Raw genomic sequence first — 26,862 nt, forward strand, 5'->3', positions numbered from 1 at the left:
TTTGGGGGTAAATATCTCTAGAGTTTAATTTGTTATTGAAAACAGTGACGGGTGAATGAATGAATCAATCAGGGGTTTATAAAGCGTGCTACTCACCCGTGAGGGTCTCAAGGCGCTGGGGGGAGAGAGGGAGGGAGGGAGAGCAGCTCCGGATCAGTCGAAGTCGAAGAAAGGTGATAGGCGAAGGTGATGGCTGGGACTGTGAGGATGAGATTTTTATAGAGGAGGTGTAAAGGTGCATTTTTTTTTTTAAGAGAGCGGAGGTTAGGTGCCAGTAGCTGAGGTAAATATGTCAAAGTGAGTGGGAAACGTGGTTAGGGTGAAAATATGGATAGGAGTAAGCTAATGAAAATGGGGCCAGAATTTCGATAAGGGTAAAGAGTGTAGACTGAGGTCTTTTAAATTACAGATGTGTAAAAATAAAGAAACAAAAACACAGGATAAAAAATAATTCACAATATCGACTATCGTCATGTCAAGGTAAGCGAATATTGGCAGGTGTAGATTTACTAATCTTAACTCCATGTTTACTTACCTTAAGATAAGTTGGTAGTTAATGCTGCAGGGTCGAGCCAAGTGTGTTTGTTTGATAATATGCCAATTTAGGCCATACAAACATATAAAACATTTAAAAGTAGCATATTTAAAATACTTGATTTCTTTCCCTTTAGAAAAAAAGGGAAATATGCTTATATTAGACAGTCCTTTTTCTTTGTGTTTTGTAAAATAGTTTTAAAATACCTTCCCTGCTAGCAGCATGCACAATTATTTTAACAGTGCATACCACATGATAGCAGTTCTGGGACTCTTCTTATATGTGACATCTTGAAACTTGGAAAATAGCATCACTAGAATTAGGAATAAATCAGTATAGTGGCAGAGGGGGCATTTCCCTAAAATATTTCTGTTTACTTCCACACCCAACAGTTTTGTTAAAAGAGTAGCTTCAGCATCCATCTCCAAACTTCTTTAGATTGAATGGTTTAAGGTATGGCTGTGGGTGGCCTTAAATATACTTGTTTCTGAGCGCCCTGAGCATAACTGACAGTTTGATTCAAAGGAAACGTTTTCAGCAGAACACTTCATCCTATTTTAGCAGGTAACAATGGGTCCTGTTGCATACGCGATACAAAAGGGGATGATGGACGGAGCGTTTGAATAAATCAAACACTCACCCCCAGTCAACTGATCTGGGTTTAATCCATCACAGATCAGTTGATTGGGGGTGAGTGTTTGATTTGCTCAAACGCTCCGTCCATCATCCCCTTTTGTATCGCTTCATCCTGTTGCATACGCTCCTTTCAGTTAAGGTCAGTCTTCACAACGATCATTATACATTAAAATCACATATGGGGACTTTAGGCCTTTTAGTTTAATCTTTTATTTTATAGAGAAGGATTCCTTCTCTTGTCGATACTAAATGATGCCCATATTTAAATACTCGTTTGTAATATTTAAACAGTAAACTTGTGAGACTCAACTGCATTCTTAGAGCGAACCTTGGCGTGCCTTGAGCTAATCCCACTCACCATTTCCAAATGGCCACTTCTGCTATTTGAATTGTAGTTACGTCTTTTTGGCTCAAAACCTTAGCTCTGTACAGTATCAAACTGGCAATTTCCATTTCATAGGTTTCCCTTAGCACTTCCATCGATTTATGAGATAAGTGAGCATCCAGTTTCCTTAAGACTCCTCCAACAGTCTAGGATCGATCTATCACAGAGTTGGCATGTTCCTGGTTGGTCACAAAATGGCCAGGGTAATGGTGTCTTGTATGCCAGGACTGTTTCTAGGCATCTTCATCGGGGAGCTCATGTTTCTTTGAATTACTCAAGTTTCACATAAAGCACTGAACAAAAAGACATATCGTTTTGTATATTAAAATAAGAGCCTTTGAAGATGTATTCTTCCGGAATTGTCTTGTTGCTCACTAAATTCACTGGGGATTGAGTACCCTACTCAGTAATTCCATATCTTCTTTGGAGCGGGCAGATCGCAGGCATACCACTTTTTATGCTTATACTTCGTGTCCATTAATCCATTTTGTGTAGCATGATGGGTGTTTTTGTCTGTAGACACTAGGATTTTTTTATCCCCAGTTGTTTATTATGGCTGCCCATGCAAGATTTGTGTTTATAACATCGATTATCTCTATATGCTCTTGTTGCTTCTTAGCTCCATGAGACTCTAAACCAGAACTCTTTTGGAAGTAATCCTTACAATTATTGGTTCGGTTAAGAGTTTTGTCTGAGCCTTGTTTAAAATCGATGGGATTTTCTTTTATGAGAGAGGGCTGTTTTATGACGGTGGCAGTCTCCCCTATCTTACCTCTTTGATTACATTGAAAGGGTTCGTTGCTTAATTTCTGTGTTGATTGGGCATCTTCTCTTCCTCTGTGAGATCTGTTTCAATCAGGCCCCTATCTTACATCTTTTGCAAATGGCAATGTATGCTAATTTTTTACTTTTTTGTAATTCTGTTCCATAAGGTTCTCAATTCCATCTCTTTGTCCACTTTATCAGAGTCCATTTCCTCCTAATTCCTTATTACAGACTCAGCCCCTCATAGTGATTTGGGCTTATTCTAAATATACAGTATCCAACCGTGTGACATTTCTCGTCTGGTGAACATATATCTCTCCTTGGAGGATCACCACCTTGAAGTGATTGAGGGGCTTGCATGTCTCGATGTCCTGGGGAGCTATGCTGGCTGGAGCTTAGTATCCTGTCAGGGCACCCAAGTCGGACAGGTGAAATGGGGAGAGACCAGATGAAGTATGATTCACTGGGCCTCCTGGTTAGGATGTGAGCACAAAGCTAACAACCTTGTCCATAAAAAGCATTTTTTATGGAAATAGCAAAAGGAACCACTAAATCCTCTGGCAGGAAGGATTTCCATAGTCTCTGCATGAAGCATGAATGATTGACAGTAGTCAAAGCCACAAGGAAATTACTGACAGGATGACGGAAGTTCTGAGTGCCAAGTGCAAGACCAAAATCGGATTCTATAACATACAGACTATGTTTAATGCAGGGCAGCTAGCTTAACTAAGACCCTGAACCACTGCTGGGGCATTGTACTGAAACGTGCCCCAGACAGACAGAAGTGGCAGTCCTACTGTGCTACCTTACATGCCACTCTGCATAATGGGCAGTAAGTAAGAATATATCACTCTCCTGCACACCTTCCATGGTTCAGGATTCCTAACCGTATTTACCTGGATGCCTAAAACCAAGGTTACTTTCTCTCTCTTAATGTATGTATTGTCCATGTAGGTGTTGGATTAGGTTTTGGCTGGAATGGTGTTTTTCTCCATTAAACTTGTTGCATCAGTACTGAGACTGTACTGAGTCAGTACCAGGATACAATAACTGCTTGGTGTATAAAACATGTTACCTGTTGTATTAAATACCAGTTACCAGTAATATCAGATGTCCCAATTGTCCATATTGGGCCCAGTAATTTCTGCAAGCCAACTTCTCACTACTGTAATATATATAATGTCTATAGTGACTCTAGCTACTAAACCGTAATAGAATAGTAGTCAAATGGTGAAGTGCTTTCCCTCCAATCCTCATCTTCCACCCCAATGGAGGCCCATGCAGGGCCTGTTCAAGGCAGTGCATATTACTGCGGCGTTGTAGGCACGCCAGCTCAGTCACATCCATTTCTAGGTGGAAGTTGGGTTTGGTAAGAGAGATGCCAGCATATTCTTTTCTCTTTGTCAGTGCCTGTTCAGACACGCCGAGCTGGTGCTGTTCGCATTGTAATGTTTTCCAATTAATTGGATATGAGCCCATCAGCAGTAAGATGCTTGCATTTGTATTTAAAAGCTATCACTGCCCTCTCACCTGCTGGGCTGTGTCATCTGTAATTACAAACAAAAAAAGATAGAAAGTCGGGCACTACATTTTATTTGCAGTAGCAAAGTAAGTTTTATTCTCTCACAAAAGAAATCTAGTGTAATCTTCCATTGCTCTGCAGAAGAAATTCTGCAGAGCATACTATTACAAGCTCACAGAACCTGTACACTTATGGCATGATTGATATGTTGGTCACAGAGCGCTCTCGGGCATGTGCTTAACTCACTGAGAGTAACGTATGGGTGGATGAGTGATTGAATTGATTGCATACTTAAGATGTGACTCCATTCTTGCTTAGGCTGTATACCACATCAACATCTTAATGTTCTTGCTGCTGTCACTTGCTGACCTGCAGTTTGAGTTCATTCTTTGCTCTTCCACGTATTGGGGATTAGCCATTACCTAGCAGGCCATTGCTGTTTGGGGAAAAGCAACCAGGCCCTAAATAACTAAGCTCTAGACAGGCACACAGGTGCCAACCTCTTTGAAAAGGTTTTGAATGTTAGAACACCAGATGCTGGGCAATCCCAGCCGTGGTGCTTTATCCTTTCAAAATGTTGAAGGCTGCTCGTGAGGCACTCTCATTTTCTTAGTCACCATCTCATTGAGATAGTCCTGCATTAATGCCTTAAGAAAAGGAGTCTGCCATCCAGAGCATTCCTAGTTTCAAACGAAAGCTTAAACTGCAACTTTCAAAGCCAAATCATTAAGACGTGAAGATTACCTCGCGAGCCCCTTATTTTGAAGCAGTAAGCTCGTGTTAATGCTGTGGTCTCATACCCATTTTCTGTGAGAAGAGGTAAAGTGCTTCGCAATTTCTAGAAAGCATGATCCTAAAATGGTAAACGGGGCACTAAACAAAAACGAAATTCTTTAGCTTGTCTGCTCCCCCGCTCCCACTTTTTAGGACGAGGACCGTAGGTTGCACTTGCGCAGTTCGGTCCGAAGATTTAATGTTTTTTAGTTAGGGGTCTTGAACCCGCCCCTCTTCTCCATTGGCTGGCCTCGTAAATGCTGGCCAGCCATAGGAGGAGAGGGGCGTCACTCCCTTTAAGCCCCGTCTTTTCCAGATTCGGGGGCGTGTTTTTTGCGTTCTTTCTCACCGTGACGTCATCCGTCACTCAACAAAAACACGCCCCTGAATGTGAAAATGGCGGCGCTTTCCCTTTTCCCGACCACTACCGACTTCCCATCTTAGACATTCTCCCGCCCCCTCTCGTCGTCAAAGCCCCTCCCACAGTCCACACCTAATCCCCGCAGACTCCTGCCCTCCGAGATTTCCCCACCTCTGAGACTGCCTCCCAGACTTTACACTCCCCGTCACCCTGGAAATGAAAACCTCGGAGCTCTGCTTCCAGGTTGGGGCCCTCCCCGGAACCACCATAGCTGGTACCAAGGTGAGTGAACAAGGAGCCCGGACTGTCCCCAATGATAATGCTGTCCTTCCGAGCCTTACATTCATGTGCATTGGACTGGTGGAGTGCATCAGGAAACTGGTTATCTCTTCTAAATACTAAGGTGGGGAAATGAGGGTTGGGCGGTGGGTACGCCAGCTGCACTTCACCTGACCTTCAAATAAATAAACTGTCGTCTCTTCCCGCTTCCTCCCTCTATTTATTATCTCTACTTCTCTCCTCTCTCAATGTATTGAGACTGTCTTTCTGCCGTATCGCCCTCCCATCCTGTTTTTCTGCGAACCTCTTCCCTCGACACTTGAGACCGAACTACTTTGTCTGATGCCCGATGGAGCTACCTGGTTTAGCTATAGGGGAGATGGCCCGTGGACTCCCTCCTTGGTCGTCACCTACCCAGTCATCCTTTAGACAGATTTCATTTTGTCTCTCCTTGTTGTCTCTTCCCCTATTCTCCCTTTCTCACCTTCCCTGTCCCCTCCCCTCTACACTCCATTTATTTTGCCATCAATGTTCCTTAAATGTTTCCTATTGAGACCTAGTTATTTGGCCAGAGACCGATGGAGCTACATGATAGCTATAGAGGATATGGGTTTTGGGACTCCCCCTTGACCGTCACCTACCCAGCCGGTCTTTGGGCAGACTTTCCTTAGTCTTTCTGCCGTATCTCCCTCCCATCCTGTTTTTCTGCGAACCTCTTCCCTCGACACTTGAGACCGAACTACTTTGTCTGATGCCCGATGGAGCTACCTGGTTTAGCTAAAGGGGCGATGGACCGTAGATTCCCTCCTTGGTCGTCACCTACCCAGTCGGTCTTTAGACAGACTTCCTCTCGTCTCTACGGTTGTCTCTTTCCTTATCCTCACTTTCTCACCTCACTAACCCCCACTTCTTTTCTCTCTTCTTTCTCTCCTCTCCTAATGTAGTGCTGACTGTTCGTTGTAAGGTGTAATTGTTGATCTTTTTCTGTTTTACTGTTAAACCACATTGTTGCACTTCCTTTCGTCCCTCCTGCCGTCTCCGCCCACATCCTCCCTCTTTTTATGTCTCTCCTTCTCCCCTCTCTCAATGTATTGAGACTGAACTTTTTTGTCTGATGCCTGATGGAGCTACCTGGTTTAGCTATAGGTGCGATGGGCCGTGGATTCCCTCCTTGGTCTTCACCTACCCTGACGGTCCTTAGGTACACTTCTTTTCGTCTCTCCGTATTGTCTCTTCCCTTATCCTCCCATTCTCACCGTCCCTGCCCCCTCCACTACCTCTCTCTCTCCTTTCTCCCCTCTCCTAATTGTATTGCCTATTCTTTTTTTGGGATTTATTGTCTAATTGTTGAACTTTATCTGTTACATTGTTGATTCTCATGTAAAGCGCTCTGATACCTCCGGGTCTAGCCAGCGCTATATAAAACTCTTTAAATAAATAAAATAAATAACAGGCGTGCATTTGTGACCAGGCACTCCTGTCATATAACGTACGTACGTTTCTCGTTCGCCGGTTGGCATAATTTATTTACGTTCCAAGCATGTGGGTTTCTGTTTTAATTGTGCTGACTGTCCTCGTGAGTGGATGGATGTTCTCTGTGAGCATTCTCTGCTAATCGGTCGATATTTCGTATGTACCTTCTGTGCTCAAGATTCTCGTTTTCTGTGGATCGGTGGATCTTATGCTCCTGCTGAGCTGTTCCGTGCTCACGGCTCTGTGTTTTGTATGTACATGCCTTTATGTCAATCACACACATGTGAGTACTGTGTTCATGGTTCGTTGTTGCAGAAACATGTCGTGTTCACAGGGTGCTTATTTTGTATGCACATTCAGTATGTATATACAGTATCTGCGCCTGGTTCATTCATACATGCGCTCTTTGCTCACATGTTGCTATTTGTATGTCTGTTTATTTTAATTCTCACCTACAGATGGCTAGAGAACAATGTGTTTGAGTGAAAGCTTGGGGTCAGGCGGTTTTGCTGAAGGACGGAAAAATATTCCATTCCAAGATGGCGGCGGAGCCATGAGAGGTGAAGGCAATAGCGTGTTTAGAAATAGACGAAAGACTGCCGGAAATGTCCGTCTTTTATTTCCATCCTCGCCGCCCCTCCTCCTCGTTCTTCGTTGCTACGCGTGATCGGTGAGCCAGAGCACAGAGGCCTCCACCGCCCCTTCCCAGACCCGGGCACCGCCGTGACGGGCGCCCCTCGCGGGATAAGTGTGCCTGCTTTCTTTGTGGGTTGTGGTTCGGTTGGGAGTAGCTACTTGCAAGCTGCTAGGAGATCCTGCATTCATGGCCTAAGCCCCGGGCTATGGTTTACTTCTCTGAATTTGAGAGCCGGTTCTGTGTATCTTGGCCTGCGCACCCCAGGTCCTCATAAGACACCCCTATGCATGGGCATGCATTGAGTAGGAAATAAGCATGTTTGTCTTCTAGGCAAAGGCCAATCTCTGCCCCACCCCCTCCTTTGGACCCTGGCAGAGTTTCATATTGGGGGGCGTTGGAGGGAATCACGTAAGGTAGTACCAGTATATTACCACGCTAGATGTTTACGTTTGCCTTATGTTTTTGGAGGAGCAGCAAGAGGCGATGTTGAACCTACTTACCTTTGGTTGTACGTTTATGTCTGTACGTTTATGTCTGGCAGGACTTTACATTCTACGTTCTCCAGCCACCAAACAGAAACAGGTGCTCAAAGGTGCTATTTCAATAGTATTAACAGCAGCCTGCCTGGCCTCATTTCAAGGCGTTGTTAAATCTGACCCCTTTCCCCAGGTTATATGAGGATCCAGATCGGTCTAGAATAAATAAAATAGGTCGGTCAGAGCGTCATAAAAAAAAAAATAGTGGCACACATTTACTGAGTACGTCTTTTTTGAGATCCTTGCATGGTTAGTACTTGTGTGGGTGGAGAGGGGTAACTGGCCCGGTGAAGCTATTCGTCCCCCATCCTTCCTGCCGTGACGTCTTGGCTCTTGCAGACCTGCTGACAGTCTTATACCGGTAAGCCTACGTAGGGAACATGTTGCTTTGTTTTGCTTGATGCCTGGATTTTCTAGTCTTTGATGAATTGTGTCGGGTATAATGTCTCTTGCCTGAGCGGCTATCATGTGTATGTATTTCCAAGGGGGAGATGGGCTATACTTTAACTCAGGAACACTGCCTTGATTTCATACTTGAGGGGTGAGACTCGAGGCTTAATGAGGAGGGCCTAGCCATATGGTCATTACATATATCTATCAGTGATGGCATTATGCCTTTAGTTAGCAGAAGCTTGGATCATAAGTGGCTCTGTCTGTGTGTGGCTCTGTCTGTGTGTGGCTCTGTTTGTGTGTGGCTCTGTGTGTGTGTTTGTGTGTGTGGCTCTGTGTGTGTGTGTGTGTGTGGCTCTGTGTGTGTGTGTGGCTCTGTGTGTGGCTCTGTGTGTGTGTGTGGCTCTGTGTGTGTGTGTGGCTCTGTGTGTGTGTGTGTGTGTGTGTGTGTGTGTGTGGCTGTGTGTGTCTCTGTGTGTGTATGTGACTCTGTGTGTGTGTGTGTGGCTCTGTGTGTGTGTGTGGCTCTGTGGATAGTTTTTTTTGTAGGTGGCTCTATGTGTGGGTGGCTCTGTCTGTGTGAGGGTGGCTCTGTGTAGATGGCTCTATGTGAATGGCTCTATGTGAATGACTCTGTGTGGGTGGCTCTGTGTGGATGGCTCTGTATGTGTGTGTGGGTGGCTTTGTGTGTGTGTGGCTCTGTATGTGTGTGTGGGTGACTTTGTGTGTGTGGGTCTGTGTGGGTGTAAATGCAATAGGTCATGCATTTGCGAGCGATTAAGCTATTGGCATTGTAAATGACAATGCCATTTATTTAACGATTAAGCTATTGGCAATGTAAATGACAATGCCATTTCTTTATGATTAAAAAAAAAAAAGTCATGAGCAATGCCAATAGCTCTACCTTTAATAATTCCGAGACCATTGCATTGTAAATGCTTGTTTAAAATGCTAAAGAACCCATCCTAATGAATGTTGCATATGATTAAGCCTCGTGGGAGGCGAAACGCGTCATGCAAAACTGTCTTCTTTAAAGAGAGTAAACAGCACGATTAGAGTGGCCTGTCTCGAGTTACTTTCTGTAGCTGGTGTTTGGTGATATATATATATATATCTATATATATAGATATATATATATATATATATATCAAAATTCCACACCGCATCCAAAGACCCAGTGAAGAGACCAACAGCAGGGCAATCATGGAAGACAGCTTTAATTCTCAAACACAGGCGAGTAACAGTCCCAAAAAGCCCCCAAAGGGCGAATGCATTTCGGCACGTTGTCTGCCGTCTTCAGCGCCAGGGGTAAGAATGATTCAGGGAGGGTCATGCTTCTAAGGTAAAATACCTGCCCCCACCTGATAGGTTGCTTTGAGCCCCGCTCCTTAAAGGAATATACCTTACACATTCAGCTTCAGGTAGGTCGCGATTAGGGCAAACTCCTACCAGTCCCAGCATGCATTGTTCATGTTTGTTTTCTGGTCGAAGTTGTTGCGTGGAGCGGGTAAGCATTAATACCATGGGGCGTCCTTCTTGACCCATGTGTGTAGAATCTCGCCGTCTCCAATTGTCCTATACCGCTTCACCCTGTTGTTCCCGGGATTGCTGTGGGCGGGAGCAAGGCTGACATCATCACCTCACCCAGCGTGAGGCTTTTTAAAGCCCCTACTCCGCCGAAGTCCCGAACAGCCAGGGGGACTCCGATGATTCCGGTACCCCGGAGAAAATCCAATTTCCAGTGTTGTCAGAGTCACCTTAATAAAGCGGGGGTCCCTTAGCGCGTCACTGGAAAGCGCGCCGAAATATCAAAATTCCACACCGCATCCAAAGACCCAGTGAAGAGACCAACAGCAGGGCAATCATGGAAGACAGCTTTAATTCTCAAACACAGGCGAGTAACAGTCCCAAAAAGCCCCCAAAGGGCGAATGCATTTCGGCACGTTGTCTGCCTTCTTCAGCGCCAGGCGTAAGAATGATTCAGGGAGGGTCATGCTTCTAAGGTAAAATACCTGCCCCCACCTGATAGGTTGCTTTGAGTCCCGCTCCTTAAAGGAATATACCTTACACATTCAGCTTCAGGTAGGTCGCGATTAGGGCAAACTGTATGTGTGTGTGGGTGGCTTTGTGTGTGTGGCTCTGTATGTGTGTGTGGGTGGCTTTGTGTGTGTGGGTCTGTGTGGGTGTAAATGCAATAGGTCATGCATTTGCGAGCGATTAAGCTATTGGCATTGTAAATGACAATGCCATTTATTTAACGATTAAGCTATTGGCAATGTAAATGACAATGCCATTTCTTTATGATTAAAAAAAAAAAAGTCATGAGCAATGCCAATAGCTCTACCTTTAATAATTCCGAGACCATTGCATTGTAAATGCTTGTTTAAAATGCTAACGAACCCATCCTAATGAATGTTGCATATGATTAAGCCTCGTGGGAGGCGAAACGCGTCATGCAAAACTGTCTTCTTTAAAGAGAGTAAACAGCACGATTAGAGTGGCCTGTCTCGAGTTACTTTCTGTAGCTGGTGTTTGGTGATATATATATATATATCTATATATATATCTATATATATCTATATATATATATATATATATATATATATCTTCGCCGCCGCAAAGGTTACATCCAAGTACGGATACAGACCCAGGTTTGTGCTGTCAGATTATTTTATTCCTCCTTTGTCGCCATTACTCGTTTCGGCTAGTCCGAGCCTTGATCACATGACCGTGTCAAGATCGAAATCAGCAAAATTTAAATTGACCAGTGCATCGTTAATTGCATCACGTGACAACAAGGCATGAACATAGATAATTCACAATTTGTAAGCTGCTGTCATTGAAACCATATATATATATATATATATATATATATATATATATATGCATTTCATTGAAGTTTAGTAACTGAAATTACTGTTTTCAATTGACTAGCATAAGATGTGATTATTTACATATATTAAGGCTCATCACCCTTTGCTTCATGTTCACTTTGGCTTGAATCAAATAACAATGTAGGTTAAATACCCTATAATTCTCTCCTATGTACAAGAAATCCTGCCAAATGTTGAGATCAATCCCTGCAAGTGAACAAAATCTCATTGCTCATGCATTTCTGAATTCATTGTCCATGCGTGATGTAAAATAAAGTGCTGAGTGCAAAAAAAGTGAAATAGTGCTTGAAAACAAATACACATAAACAACTTTTGTGATAATGACAAGGTCACATTTATACCAATTCTGTTATTTAAGAAGTAGCTTAAGTTAGATGTCATAATGAGGAATAACATGTATTACATTGTTAATAGGATAATAAGTATCTCTGCCCTCAAAGTATTATACCATTGGTGTGATTGAAGAATCTAACATCATGATAATTCGATAAATCGATTTGGTAATAGTTTTGTACAAAATGATGCATGCATGCATGAATAGATAAATATATCAAATAAATATCAGTAAAACCAATACATATATGACAATAAATAAATACATACACCAATTACACTATGCCCAATTAAAACACTCTAAAATTCCCCTAGAATAAATAGATTACTAAAATCACTACTCAAGAGATGAAACATCGGCAGGACCCTAAATAGCGATCTATAATAATATTTTTCTGTTATACCAATAATTAAGTTAAGCAGGTGTGCAAATCTTCTTTTACGTTAAGCGGAAGTTAAGCAACAAAGACCTCGCAAACAGTGGATCTCCACTGCTGCTTTACTAGAACGGAACACTCAACGTTTATGAATTCCAAAGTGCTTTATTCAGGTTCCATTAAACACGAAAGAATCTATAACAAGGCAACCGCCTTATGTCCATAGGCGTTATGTCCATAAATATAGATATATCTATACTATAAAATGTTTTAATAAGTGATGTCAGTTTACTTTCTTATTGCCAAGATTTGGCCACTTTTTTCGCTCCCTCAGAATGACCAAATGATTTTGTGGATGGTGCGGTACATAAAGTGAATGATAACAATCATTCAACTCATCACATACATAAGCTGACATCTGTATTACATTATAGCTGCTCTATAAATGTATGAAGCTATAGCTTTGCGGCTCTGACTGGGAATCATTTATGTGATGAAGTTGTGGAGTCGACGTATGAATTTGTTTTATTAAAAATAACTTCCTTTTAAAGGGAAGTCTTTTATTGTAGGTTCTCATTTTCTAAAATGAGAAAAGGCAGTGCCGATTTATAGGTGACCACCCGCAAATGTATCATAATAATAGTTCTGCCATATATTTAGGATTACTCTAGTTCTATTTTCCACTGTAGGTCGTTCAACACCTCCCCTGTTGGTGTACCTTGTCCTGTAACCTGTAACTTTAGTAATGGCTAATTTGCAAACCCAGAAAAACCAAAGGTGGTGATGGACGGAGCGTTGACAATACAAACACTCACCCCCAGTCAACTGATCTGGGTTTAATCCATCACCGTTCTTTAGCTCACTCCGCCACCCCAGTTCAGACATGGCCATATGCAAATCAGTCTGACCCTGTGCCTCATGGGAACAGTCCAGCCCGAACTGCCAAGCCATGTCTTCCCTGAACCGGAATCAAGCTTCCCAGGACCGGTTTCTGGCATTACAGCCGTCTTCAGCCGGGCTTGCTTGACTCCAGTGGCAAAGTGAGCAAGGGACTCACGTCTGAGCATACCCTGCCAACTTAGGGCGAACAAAGAAAAACCAAAGGTGGTGATGGACGGAGCGTTGACAATACAAACACTCACCCCCAGTCAACTGATCTGGGTTTAATCCATCACCGTTCTTTAGCTCACTCCGCCACCCCAGTTCAGACATGGCCATATGCAAATCAGTCTGACCCTGTGCCTCATGGGAACAGTCCAGCCCGAACTGCCAAGCCATGTCTTCCCTGAACCGGAATCAAGCTTCCCAGGACCGGTTTCTGGCATTACAGCCGTCTTCAGCCGGGCTTGCTTGACTCCAGTGGCAAAGTGAGCAAGGGACTCACGTCTGAGCATACCCTGCCAACTTAGGGCGAACAAAGAAAAACCAAAGGTGGTGATGGACGGAGCGTTGACAATACAAACACTCACCCCCAGTCAACTGATCTGGGTTTAATCCATCACCGTTCTTTAGCTCACTCCGCCACCCCAGTTCAGACATGGCCATATGCAAATCAGTCTGACCCTGTGCCTCATGGGAACAGTCCAGCCCGAACTGCCAAGCCATGTCTTCCCTGAACCGGAATCAAGCTTCCCAGGACCGGTTTCTGGCATTACAGCCGTCTTCAGCCGGGCTTGCTTGACTCCAGTGGCAAAGTGAGCAAGGGACTCACGTCTGAGCATACCCTGCCAACTTAGGGCGAACAAAGAAAAACCAAAGGTGGTGATGGACGGAGCGTTGACAATACAAACACTCACCCCCAGTCAACTGATCTGGGTTTAATCCATCACCGTTCTTTAGCTCACTCCGCCACCCCAGTTCAGACATGGCCATATGCAAATCAGTCTGACCCTGTGCCTCATGGGAACAGTCCAGCCCGAACTGCCAAGCCATGTCTTCCCTGAACCGGAATCAAGCTTCCCAGGACCGGTTTCTGGCATTACAGCCGTCTTCAGCCGGGCTTGCTTGACTCCAGTGGCAAAGTGAGCAAGGGACTCACGTCTGAGCATACCCTGCCAACTTAGGGCGAACAAAGAAAAACCAAAGGTGGTGATGGACGGAGCGTTGACAATACAAACACTCACCCCCAGTCAACTGATCTGGGTTTAATCCATCACCGTTCTTTAGCTCACTCCGCCACCCCAGTTCAGACATGGCCATATGCAAATCAGTCTGACCCTGTGCCTCATGGGAACAGTCCAGCCCGAACTGCCAAGCCATGTCTTCCCTGAACCGGAATCAAGCTTCCCAGGACCGGTTTCTGGCATTACAGCCGTCTTCAGCCGGGCTTGCTTGACTCCAGTGGCAAAGTGAGCAAGGGACTCACGTCTGAGCATACCCTGCCAACTTAGGGCGAACAAAGAAAAACCAAAGGTGGTGATGGACGGAGCGTTGACAATACAAACACTCACCCCCAGTCAACTGATCTGGGTTTAATCCATCACCGTTCTTTAGCTCACTCCGCCACCCCAGTTCAGACATGGCCATATGCAAATCAGTCTGACCCTGTGCCTCATGGGAACAGTCCAGCCCGAACTGCCAAGCCATGTCTTCCCTGAACCGGAATCAAGCTTCCCAGGACCGGTTTCTGGCATTACAGCCGTCTTCAGCCGGGCTTGCTTGACTCCAGTGGCAAAGTGAGCAAGGGACTCACGTCTGAGCATACCCTGCCAACTTAGGGCGAACAAAGAAAAACCAAAGGTGGTGATGGACGGAGCGTTGACAATACAAACACTCACCCCCAGTCAACTGATCTGGGTTTAATCCATCACCGTTCTTTAGCTCACTCCGCCACCCCAGTTCAGACATGGCCATATGCAAATCAGTCTGACCCTGTGCCTCATGGGAACAGTCCAGCCCGAACTGCCAAGCCATGTCTTCCCTGAACCGGAATCAAGCTTCCCAGGACCGGTTTCTGGCATTACAGCCGTCTTCAGCCGGGCTTGCTTGACTCCAGTGGCAAAGTGAGCAAGGGACTCACGTCTGAGCATACCCTGCCAACTTAGGGCGAACAAAGAAAAACCAAAGGTGGTGATGGACGGAGCGTTGACAATACAAACACTCACCCCCAGTCAACTGATCTGGGTTTAATCCATCACCGTTCTTTAGCTCACTCCGCCACCCCAGTTCAGACATGGCCATATGCAAATCAGTCTGACCCTGTGCCTCATGGGAACAGTCCAGCCCGAACTGCCAAGCCATGTCTTCCCTGAACCGGAATCAAGCTTCCCAGGACCGGTTTCTGGCATTACAGCCGTCTTCAGCCGGGCTTGCTTGACTCCAGTGGCAAAGTGAGCAAGGGACTCACGTCTGAGCATACCCTGCCAACTTAGGGCGAACAAAGAAAAACCAAAGGTGGTGATGGACGGAGCGTTGACAATACAAACACTCACCCCCAGTCAACTGATCTGGGTTTAATCCATCACCGTTCTTTAGCTCACTCCGCCACCCCAGTTCAGACATGGCCATATGCAAATCAGTCTGACCCTGTGCCTCATGGGAACAGTCCAGCCCGAACTGCCAAGCCATGTCTTCCCTGAACCGGAATCAAGCTTCCCAGGACCGGTTTCTGGCATTACAGCCGTCTTCAGCCGGGCTTGCTTGACTCCAGTGGCAAAGTGAGCAAGGGACTCACGTCTGAGCATACCCTGCCAACTTAGGGCGAACAAAGAAAAACCAAAGGTGGTGATGGACGGAGCGTTGACAATACAAACACTCACCCCCAGTCAACTGATCTGGGTTTAATCCATCACCGTTCTTTAGCTCACTCCGCCACCCCAGTTCAGACATGGCCATATGCAAATCAGTCTGACCCTGTGCCTCATGGGAACAGTCCAGCCCGAACTGCCAAGCCATGTCTTCCCTGAACCGGAATCAAGCTTCCCAGGACCGGTTTCTGGCATTACAGCCGTCTTCAGCCGGGCTTGCTTGACTCCAGTGGCAAAGTGAGCAAGGGACTCACGTCTGAGCATACCCTGCCAACTTAGGGCGAACAAAGAAAAACCAAAGGTGGTGATGGACGGAGCGTTGACAATACAAACACTCACCCCCAGTCAACTGATCTGGGTTTAATCCATCACCGTTCTTTAGCTCACTCCGCCACCCCAGTTCAGACATGGCCATATGCAAATCAGTCTGACCCTGTGCCTCATGGGAACAGTCCAGCCCGAACTGCCAAGCCATGTCTTCCCTGAACCGGAATCAAGCTTCCCAGGACCGGTTTCTGGCATTACAGCCGTCTTCAGCCGGGCTTGCTTGACTCCAGTGGCAAAGTGAGCAAGGGACTCACGTCTGAGCATACCCTGCCAACTTAGGGCGAACAAAGAAAAACCAAAGGTGGTGATGGACGGAGCGTTGACAATACAAACACTCACCCCCAGTCAACTGATCTGGGTTTAATCCATCACCGTTCTTTAGCTCACTCCGCCACCCCAGTTCAGACATGGCCATATGCAAATCAGTCTGACCCTGTGCCTCATGGGAACAGTCCAGCCCGAACTGCCAAGCCATGTCTTCCCTGAACCGGAATCAAGCTTCCCAGGACCGGTTTCTGGCATTACAGCCGTCTTCAGCCGGGCTTGCTTGACTCCAGTGGCAAAGTGAGCAAGGGACTCACGTCTGAGCATACCCTGCCAACTTAGGGCGAACAAAGAAAAACCAAAGGTGGTGATGGACGGAGCGTTGACAATACAAACACTCACCCCCAGTCAACTGATCTGGGTTTAATCCATCACCGTTCTTTAGCTCACTCCGCCACCCCAGTTCAGACATGGCCATATGCAAATCAGTCTGACCCTGTGCCTCATGGGAACAGTCCAGCCCGAACTGCCAAGCCATGTCTTCCCTGAACCGGAATCAAGCTTCCCAGGACCGGTTTCTGGCATTACAGCCGTCTTCAGCCGGGCTTGCTTGACTCCAGTGGCAAAGTGAGCAAGGGACTCACGTCTGAGCATACCCTGCCAACTTAGGGCGAACAAAGAAAAACCAAAGGTGGTGATGGACGGAGCGTTGACAATACAAACACTCACCCCCAGTCAACTGATCTGGGTTTAATCCATCACCGTTCTTTAGCTCACTCCGCCACCCCAGTTCAGACATGGCCATATGCAAATCAGTCTGACCCTGTGCCTCATGGGAACAGTCCAGCCCGAACTGCCAAGCCATGTCTTCCCTGAACCGGAATCAAGCTTCCCAGGACCGGTTTCTGGCATTACAGCCGTCTTCAGCCGGGCTTGCTTGACTCCAGTGGCAAAGTGAGCAAGGGACTCACGTCTGAGCATACCCTGCCAACTTAGGGCGAACAAAGAAAAACCAAAGGTGGTGATGGACGGAGCGTTGACAATACAAACACTCACCCCCAGTCAACTGATCTGGGTTTAATCCATCACCGTTCTTTAGCTCACTCCGCCACCCCAGTTCAGACATGGCCATATGCAAATCAGTCTGACCCTGTGCCTCATGGGAACAGTCCAGCCCGAACTGCCAAGCCATGTCTTCCCTGAACCGGAATCAAGCTTCCCAGGACCGGTTTCTGGCATTACAGCCGTCTTCAGCCGGGCTTGCTTGACTCCAGTGGCAAAGTGAGCAAGGGACTCACGTCTGAGCATACCCTGCCAACTTAGGGCGAACAAAGAAAAACCAAAGGTGGTGATGGACGGAGCGTTGACAATACAAACACTCACCCCCAGTCAACTGATCTGGGTTTAATCCATCACCGTTCTTTAGCTCACTCCGCCACCCCAGTTCAGACATGGCCATATGCAAATCAGTCTGACCCTGTGCCTCATGGGAACAGTCCAGCCCGAACTGCCAAGCCATGTCTTCCCTGAACCGGAATCAAGCTTCCCGGCTGAAGACGGCTGTAATGCCAGAAACCGGTCCTGGGTAGCTTGATTCCGGTCCAGGGAAGACATGGCTTGGCAGTTCGGGCTGGACTGTTCCCAAGAGGCACAGGGTCAGACTGATTTGCATATAGCCATGTCTGAACTGGGGTGGCGGAGTGAGCTAAAGAACGGTGATGGATTAAACCCAGATCAGTTGACTGGGGGTGAGTGTTTGTATTGTCAACGCTCCGTCCATCACCACCTTTGGTTTTTCTTTGTTCGCCCTAAGTTGGCAGGGTATGCTCAGACGTGAGTCCCTTGCTCACTTTGCCACTGGAGTCAAGCAAGCCCGGCTGAAGACGGCTGTAATGCCAGAAACCGGTCCTGGGTAGCTTGATTCCGGTCCAGGGAAGACATGGCTTGGCAGTTCGGGCTGGACTGTTCCCAAGAGGCACAGGGTCAGACTGATTTGCATATAGCCATGTCTGAACTGGGGTGGCGGAGTGAGCTAAAGAACGGTGATGGATTAAACCCAGATCAGTTGACTGGGGGTGAGTGTTTGTATTGTCAACGCTCCGTCCATCACCACCTTTGGTTTTTCTTAATTTGCAAACCCAACAGTCAAAAATTGCCATTATTGACCAACAACCCTAAGCCATATTCTATACACAACTGTGAATGATGGTATTAAGAAAGACCCTGAGTTTAAGCTGAAATCTATTCTCACTCCTGTCCACACTACGTTCCATGCTTGCTTTATCCACAGTGTGCATGGCAGTCTGTTGCATATCTTTGTCAAGCCCATCAAACAGGGCATCTTATCACACATAACTTCTTTGCCTTTGTACAGAATGGGCCTTATTATTTAATTTCTATTCACAACAATATGTTCCGTTTTGTTTGTAATGGTTTTCACTAAGAAGTTTTTCTTTTATTTCTTCCAGTCGAGTTGAATTGAAAAGGCTTTGTGAAATTTTCACTCGGATGTTTGCTGACCCTCATAGCAAGGTTAGAGGAATAATAATTATAAAATTGTTTTGTGCACGAACTTCAGATTTTTGTTTGCAACTGTGTCTGATTCTCTGAATTTTCAAGTAGTTTCGCAAATAAATTTCAGTCAGTTTTTACAGAATATCAATGCATAAACTGGCTTAATTGTATTTGGTTTATTACATTTAATGAAGTGGTTCTGAGTGTGCTGGCTTTATATTGGAGCGCAAAGGTGTAGAAATGATACACCCAAAAATCAAATCCATCAGTTCTGGATCAGTGAAATATGGTCAAGTGTAGCATGATGACGAAACAAAGCTGCAAAATGTTGGCGTTTTTTATCCAATTGAGATGGGCTCCCTGGTCTTAAAGGGAAGTGCAGTGCTCAATACTACTGTTGACATTATGCAAATGTAACTAGATGTATGGTGGAAAAGGCTTCTTCACCTTAGTAACCTTCTCAAACAGTTCTAATTCTGAGTTATAGGGATTTGCTGCTGGTTGGCTCCAAGAAAGAATGCCCAGAGGCGATTGGAAGCCCTTCTATGGAGGGATCTCATGCACACGTTGCACTAATGCCTCTCAGCTCAATGATGACATGTAAAAGGTCACTGGGAAGATCCAGTGTTGGGAGACACCTGCACCCATCACTTCCTGCATTGGTGGAACAACAGACTTTTGCAGGACAGGCCTTTCTCAGCATCAATTCCGCAAGTCACCATTACCATTGACACATCCTTCGCAGGCCTAGGGGAACATACAGACCATATGAAAATACAGGGGGTCTGGGCATCCCATCACCGGGGAGGCCCATCAACTCTCTTGAGCTACTAGTAATATGCTTCGCTCTCAAGGCCTTCCTTCAAGTAAATCAAGGCAAAGTACTCCTGATAAAGATGTACAACATGATCTCTGTGTACTAGGTTGAGAAGCAGGGCAGCTCTCATTCCCCCCCTCACTCCCCCCTCCACCCCCCCCCCCCCCACTCCTAGCAGTAGAGCAAGAAATCTGGTCCAGGGCTCTCGACCACCTCATACATCTTTTGCGGATTACTTTACTTTACTTTACTTTACACCCTCAAGTCATACTCCAGTACTTCCAGCACTAGGGCACCTCTCAGGTAGACTTGTTAGCCACTCTTAACACATGAGATGCCCAAACTTTATTTCCAGGGACCCACATCCACACTTTATGGGCAATGCACGATGGATGAACTGGTTAGTGATCTTTGTCTATGCTTTTCCGCCTCTCCCACTACTTCTGTACGTGGATCAGAAGATGCTTCACATATCTCTAATACTTACCCTGGTTGCCCCACATGGGTCAGGCAGCCTTGGTACGTAACATTCCTTGAGATGTCCATCACACCCCATGAGAAGCTCCACAATAGGCCGGACCTTCTTATTCAACCATGTCTAAATTAGACACCCAGACCCTAGCTGGCTCAATCTAGCAAGTGATCATCTCTATCTGAAAACGTCAGGCCTTCCTTCATTTCTTTTCAACTGCATTCAGACGCTATTGCCATGTAAACCAAAACAGGGAACATTCCTCCCTCTTTTTCATCCTGGTGATAAAGCCTTCATTTGAGGGCCTCAAGAGGGTCATCCCTCCCAGGCTCCCCAGCCCTGATATGAAACTTACATAAGGTCCTTACAAGACTCATGGATCATCTCCTTGAGCCCTCACATTCTTACATCTTGTAGTTCCTTACCTGGAATGTAGAATTACTTGTAGCCATAACATTTCTCACATATCTGTTGATTGCAGGCCCTCACACTCCTAGAAGCTTTCATTCGGCCTGCAAGGACAGGGCCATCCCCAGAACCAACCCAGAGTTCCTCACCAAAGTGTTTCCTGTTTCCACCTCAACCAGACTATAGAAATGCCAGTCTCTGGCCCCCAGCCAGATTCATTGGCAGAGAGAGGCCTCCATGGCCTAGATGTTAAATGCACCCTCATGTATTACATCAACAGCTTGAAGCCCTTCTGCCGATCTGATCACATATTTGTAGCCTTTGTGAAACTTCACAAATGTCAGCCTATTTCTAAGGCTGGTTTTGCCATATGCAGAGTCGATTGAATCCTAACTTGCTAAAGCTAAAAGAGACCTACCTTTTACCTCCAGAGACACACTCTACTTGAAAGAAAGCGGCAACCATGGTCTTACTTCATAATATTCTGATAGCTGGCGTATGTAAGGCAGCTACTAGGTCAACCCCACACAATTTCACTAAGCACTATTGTGTGGACATCTTAGCCCACCAGCAGGCTGTGGTTCGCCAGGTAGTCTTAAGGACTTATTTCAGACTTCTGCATCATCAACACGTCAGACACACTTGTAGGGGGTACTACTTTACAGTCAATGCAGATCCTGTGTATCTACAGCAACATAAGCTCAGAACGGAAAATGTTACCCTGTAAGCATGTGTTTGTGGCGTGTAATGCTGTTGATTAAGACGTGCCCACCATCCTCCATGCAAGCTTTCGCCTGTACTTGCAGATCTCTATTTTTATTATTTAACTTACTTCCAAAATACACATGCCTCCCTATAGTGCATTCACTCGCCACTCCCATTTATACTCACACTCGATTTGTGGAAAACAATCTAACATGGTGTCAGTGCTCATGCATATTGACTTCTAAGAGTGGAGTCACAATGCATTTCTTGACTTGAAAGCCTTTCTTCTATAAAGAAAGACCAGCTTGCAAATGGCCATGGCTAACACTAGATTAGCGTATTTAGAACATGTGAAGTACAGCATTACATGCTGCAATCAGATGCTTACAGTGTGTAACGGTGTGTGTGTGTGTATATGTATGTGCATATGTCTATACATATTTGTATCTGTGTGTATGTATGTATATATATATATATATATTTGTATGTATTTATATATATACACACACACACACATGATATAAATAAATATATATTTATTATCAAACACATTTGCCAACTCTGCACCCTGGGATTCAATACATTAGTTCACATCCTTCAATATTGAATCTTTTATAGATTCACATGCTTGAATCTTCCCTGTCGTCATGATGGGAGTCCCACGGTTTTTAAAAAAAAGCAATACCAAGCACATTAACAGTCATAGAGAAAGCAATCAACCTTGTTAACCAATTCACTTTGTTTTAATAGAACCAAACTTCATCCACTCTGAGACAAGACCCTGAACCACTCTTCCCCTGCAGAGCCATGCTACCTCAGATTTCTAACCATACATTGTATGTAAGGGAGTCTCTTGCCTAAGCTCTGCTCAGTTGTTTCAGATTATGTCAACTTTTGAACTTTGCCTTCTCTCAGAAAGGAAACATTGGCCTATCATAACTGAGGCACTGTTTTTTCCAGTTTTTCCATAATTTCAGAGGTATCTAAGAATGGGCTTTTCAGGCCCTGCAAGTCGTGTGGGAAGCAAAGACTTTTCCCAGATCTTTAAAGGGAGTGTTTACATCCTCATCACAAACCAAAGGATTGAAAGCACTACAGAACGTTTTCTGCTAAGACATTAAAGGACAGGGAAGCCAGGCTACTCATTTGGCTCTGAAAGAAGAAGTCTAGTTTAGAATCAGGTTCTGATGAGGAAGTGGGATGGAGTCGCTCTCTAACAGAGCTTAAGTGTAAAAATGAAGGCTCTACCTCATGTGACAATGACCCAAAAAACCTTAAAGCTACCAGTAAAAACTCTCAGGTTCTCTCAGAAAGGTCCTTCCTGTTTATCTTCTTCTGTGCCTGCCACTCTTTGAAAGGAGTCCTCGTCGACTAAGATTCGATCGTCGACAGCTGCTGGGTTGACGAGAACTTTGTCTACAATATGCTTTCTGTCGAATCCAGTCTCTACGGTGATGACAATGACCCCAACAGCATCGTCAATGATTGCGTCATGAACGAGCTCGATGACCACCACCTCATCGACATCATCAACGGCTGTTCCTGGTGACGGGAGCTTTTGAGTCTCTGGCATCAAGACCTACATCCGTGCCCATGACAGTTCTTAAAAAGCTTAACTCTTCGTCGTCGGCACTGTCAACGGGGCAGAAAAAGACTGCTCTTCTTTCCTCAGAGGGGTTTCAGTGACACAACGCCCAGACCAGTCATCACTAACTAAGATCTACACAGTGCCTCCAGTTCATCTCCTTGACAAAGAGAGATCCGGTGAGGAAGGACTTTTCGATACTGAAAAGTCCTTCATCGCCTTGTCACGCTGTGCCATGCCCTTCACAACTAAGGGTAAAATGTCAAGATACAGATGAGGATGAAGACCCTGCTAGAGACACTTCACCTACTTAGCAGGGGATTATTCTTATGCAGCCTGCCAATAGTCTGCGTCTCATCATAATGACTCTTTCCATAAGCACTACTCTTATGAAGAACACCAAGGGTAAAGGGGGGACACCGTATCAGTGACCATGACCTTCTTCACAGACTTGCGTCAAATACTTGATAACTACTATACATGTTCTCCAGTATTGGGGTATCTTTCATAAATTGAGATGCCTGAATCATTCCTCATTGTCGTAGTGGGAGTCCCACGGTACATATAACAAAGTAGTAGGTAGTAAATAGTATATTCCATATGCTATCATGGTGATAACCATGTACTCTATACCCTGTTAGCCTCCTTTTACAAAAAGGACCAAACTAAAAACACAACCAGTCAGGAGCCAGCACCCTCTAGAACCTTTCCAAGAGAGGTTGAATCCCGCAGATTTTCATGCACTTCGTTGTGTAAGGGAGTCTCCCTGAGTCCTGCTCAGTTCTTCAGTTTTTTTCAGATAAGGTTACGTCTAAAACCTTTAAGAAGAATGTCTGATAAAAAAGGATTATTTAGAGCTTGTAAATCCTGTGGAAAGAAGAGAGTGCATGTGGATGAGGCCCACAAAGATTGCATTTATTGTCTCTATCCCACCCATGAGACAAGACAATGTAAAATATGCCACACTTTCTCAACCAAAACCTTGAGAGATAGAGAAGGAAGACTTTTTTTGTGGATAGCGACACGTCCTCCAAGTCACAAAAGAAGCCCAGGTCGCCTGAAGAGAAAAAGAAACATTCTAAAGTCTCTCACCTGACCAAGGAATCTCTTAAGCAGGAGAAACAGCCTAAGGTCTCCTCAGAGATTGGATCCCTTCAGTCTTCAGGAACATCAAGAAGAAAACCAGAGTCGTGCGTCAAGTTCACCGTCGACGCCTATTACTTCTTCAACGACGACTACAGTGATTATGTCATCGTCGAGACCGTTGACGGTGTTAACTACATCTACGGCAAGTATCAAAGGTTCCATACCGTCGACGTTGCCTCTATCATCGACGACTTCACCGTCGACAAGAGCACCATTGACGAAGAGCTCATCGTCGTCGAGACAGACAACGAAAACATCGTCGACAATGACCTCGGCGACATCACAATCGTTGACGACATCGTCGACGACAACACCCCGTTGACGATCCCTCCTTTGTCGATGACATCTGTTTCAATGTCTGCAATCCCGCCGACTACGGTAATACCACCGTCTACGACTGTACTACCGTCGACGACAAAAATGTCAGTCAACGATGGCACCGACCACAAAAATTCCCATTTTGTATGCCGGCCCTTCAACTCTGTTCCTGCAATCTACACACATGGAATTTAGGACACCAAAGATTTCACCGCTACCTCCCAGCCATCTTTTAGATGTTGAGGATACTGATGAAGATGAAGGCCAATTTGGAAGCCCTTCTGAGCTCAACATCAACTACCAAGAAGAGGATGATGACTGAGGATGAGGAACAGTATTATCAGCACTATCCGTCCTCTCATGCTCAGTATCAACAGTACAAATACTTTGAGCAGCCTAGACAACAACCTGCTCAATTTCCTCCAGCATTAATACTGGACCTTCAAAATATGCTAGCAGATTACAAAAGGAGGTTTCCTCCTCAAGAGGACAATGTTACAGTGCCCCCGCCTCTGCCTGTAGCTCCTCAAGCATTGCTACCACCACCTCCTGCCACTCCTGGGTTATCACCACGTCCCATAATTCCTCTGCCTCCCAGGGAGGATCCTACTGCTGAAGAAGAGCCTGAGGGAGGAGAAATCCATGATCCTCCTCTGCCCGCTGACGAGTGGGATGATTACATAGCACCAACACCATCCCTACCACCTCATCATCTTTCAGACTCGCTTCCGGAGGATTTTGGAGGTTTCCACAATATTATGGAGAGAGCCACTAATAGATTCCACTTGCCAACAATTGTACAACAGATTGACTGTTTTCTGTATGATTTTAAAGAGCAATCTAGAAAGACAGTCAGGTCAATACCTATAATTGATCACATTTGGCAAGAGGGGGTTATGGTAATGAAGACGCCAGCCTCTGTGGTTCCTGTGCTACCGAGAATTGACAAAAAATATAGAGCTCCAGAGGTCTCTTCTGCTTGTCTCACGGGCCACTCCAAACCTGACTCTGTGATCTCACAAGCAGCCCAGGGACGATCGAAGAATCCATCTACTCCCATCACATCTCCACCAGACAAAGATAGTCAACGTCTTGATTCCATTGGAAAAAAAAAATCCTCAATGGCAGCGATCTGTCAGGGCTGCAAACGCTTTGGACAAGTCCTTTAGCAGGTGAAGATCAGGGTTGTTCACCTGTCACCTAATAGAGGAACGCTGACAACAGGTCGTTGTCTTATGAACCCCCTCACCTACCTACCTAGTAGGTGGCATGCTTCATCATCGAATTTCTTTTCAGATACTTTTCTCGCCGGATCTGTAAGTAAAAACGGGATATGTGTGAGGTATAAATGTGCCTCAATATCCCTAGAAAAAGTGTAGGTCAACTAGTTTCAGCCTTCTACAATAGTCGTGAGGCTTTCTTCAGGACCATGGGTGGTGTAGGTGGCCCAAAAATTTAGGAGGCCACTGAGGTGTATTTATCAGCGCACACCCTAAAGTGCGCTGGGAGTGTGGTGGATCAGATTACTTACAGATCCGACAAGAAAAGTATCTGAAAAGAAAACAGTGAAATCCAACTGATATATTCACATCATAGATAACTATCATGCATGAGCGAATTACACTGGGAGGAAGACGAGAATCCTAGGGATATTGAGGCACATTTATACCGCATTGGTATCAAGGAGGAGGAATGATGGGCTATTACTGCTCTTAACAGAGTAGAAGGTCCAGACACGACGTGCCCAACTAAGACGCTATACAAAGGTTGTCGTGCTGTTCCTAATGGAAGAAAGAAATTGGTACAGTCTGTGATGCAGGTGGATTAGAACAGGGTAACTTGAAAGTGACCCTGGGAATCCATTTTGTTGGATTTTAATGCCCTCACACACACCCTTTCAGGTGTCATGCTTCATCATTTAGGCCTGCTCCTCGTTGGGTCGGCGGTGCAATACCCAAAGGGCAACACCTCATAGAGGGGCTCTTTAGCGGAGATCTTTTTCCAACTGCCGTATGGATGAAGTGCGGGTATGGGGCCAGGACTGAAGGGTAGACGTGGTTTAGTGGGTTAAAATAAAGCTAGTGGTACCGGGAATACTTTATTCAGAAGGGCCACTGCTTTAGTTAAAAACGATTTCCTAGAGGAGAGTAGTGGAAAATGTTTCCAGCTCTCATCTGGAATTTATTGTAGTCCGGTCAACATGTTTCTCGCTACTGTGAAATTTGTTTAGCGATTCTTCAGGACCAAGATGACTATTTAGCAAGTATCTAAGGATGCAGGAAACTGTCTACACTGGTACCCTGGAGTATGGTGTATGTATCCTCGTATGGCTACCACACTAGTGGGTGAAGGGAAGAACAATATTATATTACCCCTTTTCAAGTTGTGATTGTCAGTACCTAAAGTTAAAAACAATCAGACAATGACAGTGTCCAGCAGGTAAAGCTTCAGGGAGATCTTCCACCACAATGTTGGTGATTCCTGAGCTGCGCTGTATGCACCTACCCTTCGCCGCTGGAAGCATTTATACCGCACACATATCCCGCCTATGTTTTTACTCATGCCCTAGGACCCTTCCATTAAAACTTTTACAAGGGTATTTCCTATAGGCATTTTTAGCATTTAATCTCACTTTACTCACCTCACTTCACACAAAAAAACCT

The 26,862-nt window shown here is 45.3% G+C and overlaps 1 protein-coding gene across 5 annotated transcripts in view; it reads left to right on the forward strand.

The window, feature by feature from the left end:
• CLASP1 (cytoplasmic linker associated protein 1) overlaps positions 1 to 26,862 on the forward strand; it is a 1,618,163-nt gene that overhangs the window by 938,554 nt on the left and 652,747 nt on the right. For all 5 annotated transcript variants that reach the window (XM_078682066.1, XM_078682063.1, XM_078682065.1 and 2 more), the window contains one exon: positions 18,703 to 18,766. In XM_078682066.1, coding sequence (XP_078538192.1) covers positions 18,703 to 18,766 — 64 coding nt within the window. The remainder of the gene's footprint in view (positions 1 to 18,702; positions 18,767 to 26,862) is intronic.

The sequence above is a fragment of the Lissotriton helveticus genome, chromosome 3_1 (genome assembly GCF_964261635.1).
Source record: "Lissotriton helveticus chromosome 3_1, aLisHel1.1, whole genome shotgun sequence".
In the NCBI taxonomy this organism is placed as follows: domain Eukaryota; kingdom Metazoa; phylum Chordata; class Amphibia; order Caudata; family Salamandridae; genus Lissotriton; species Lissotriton helveticus.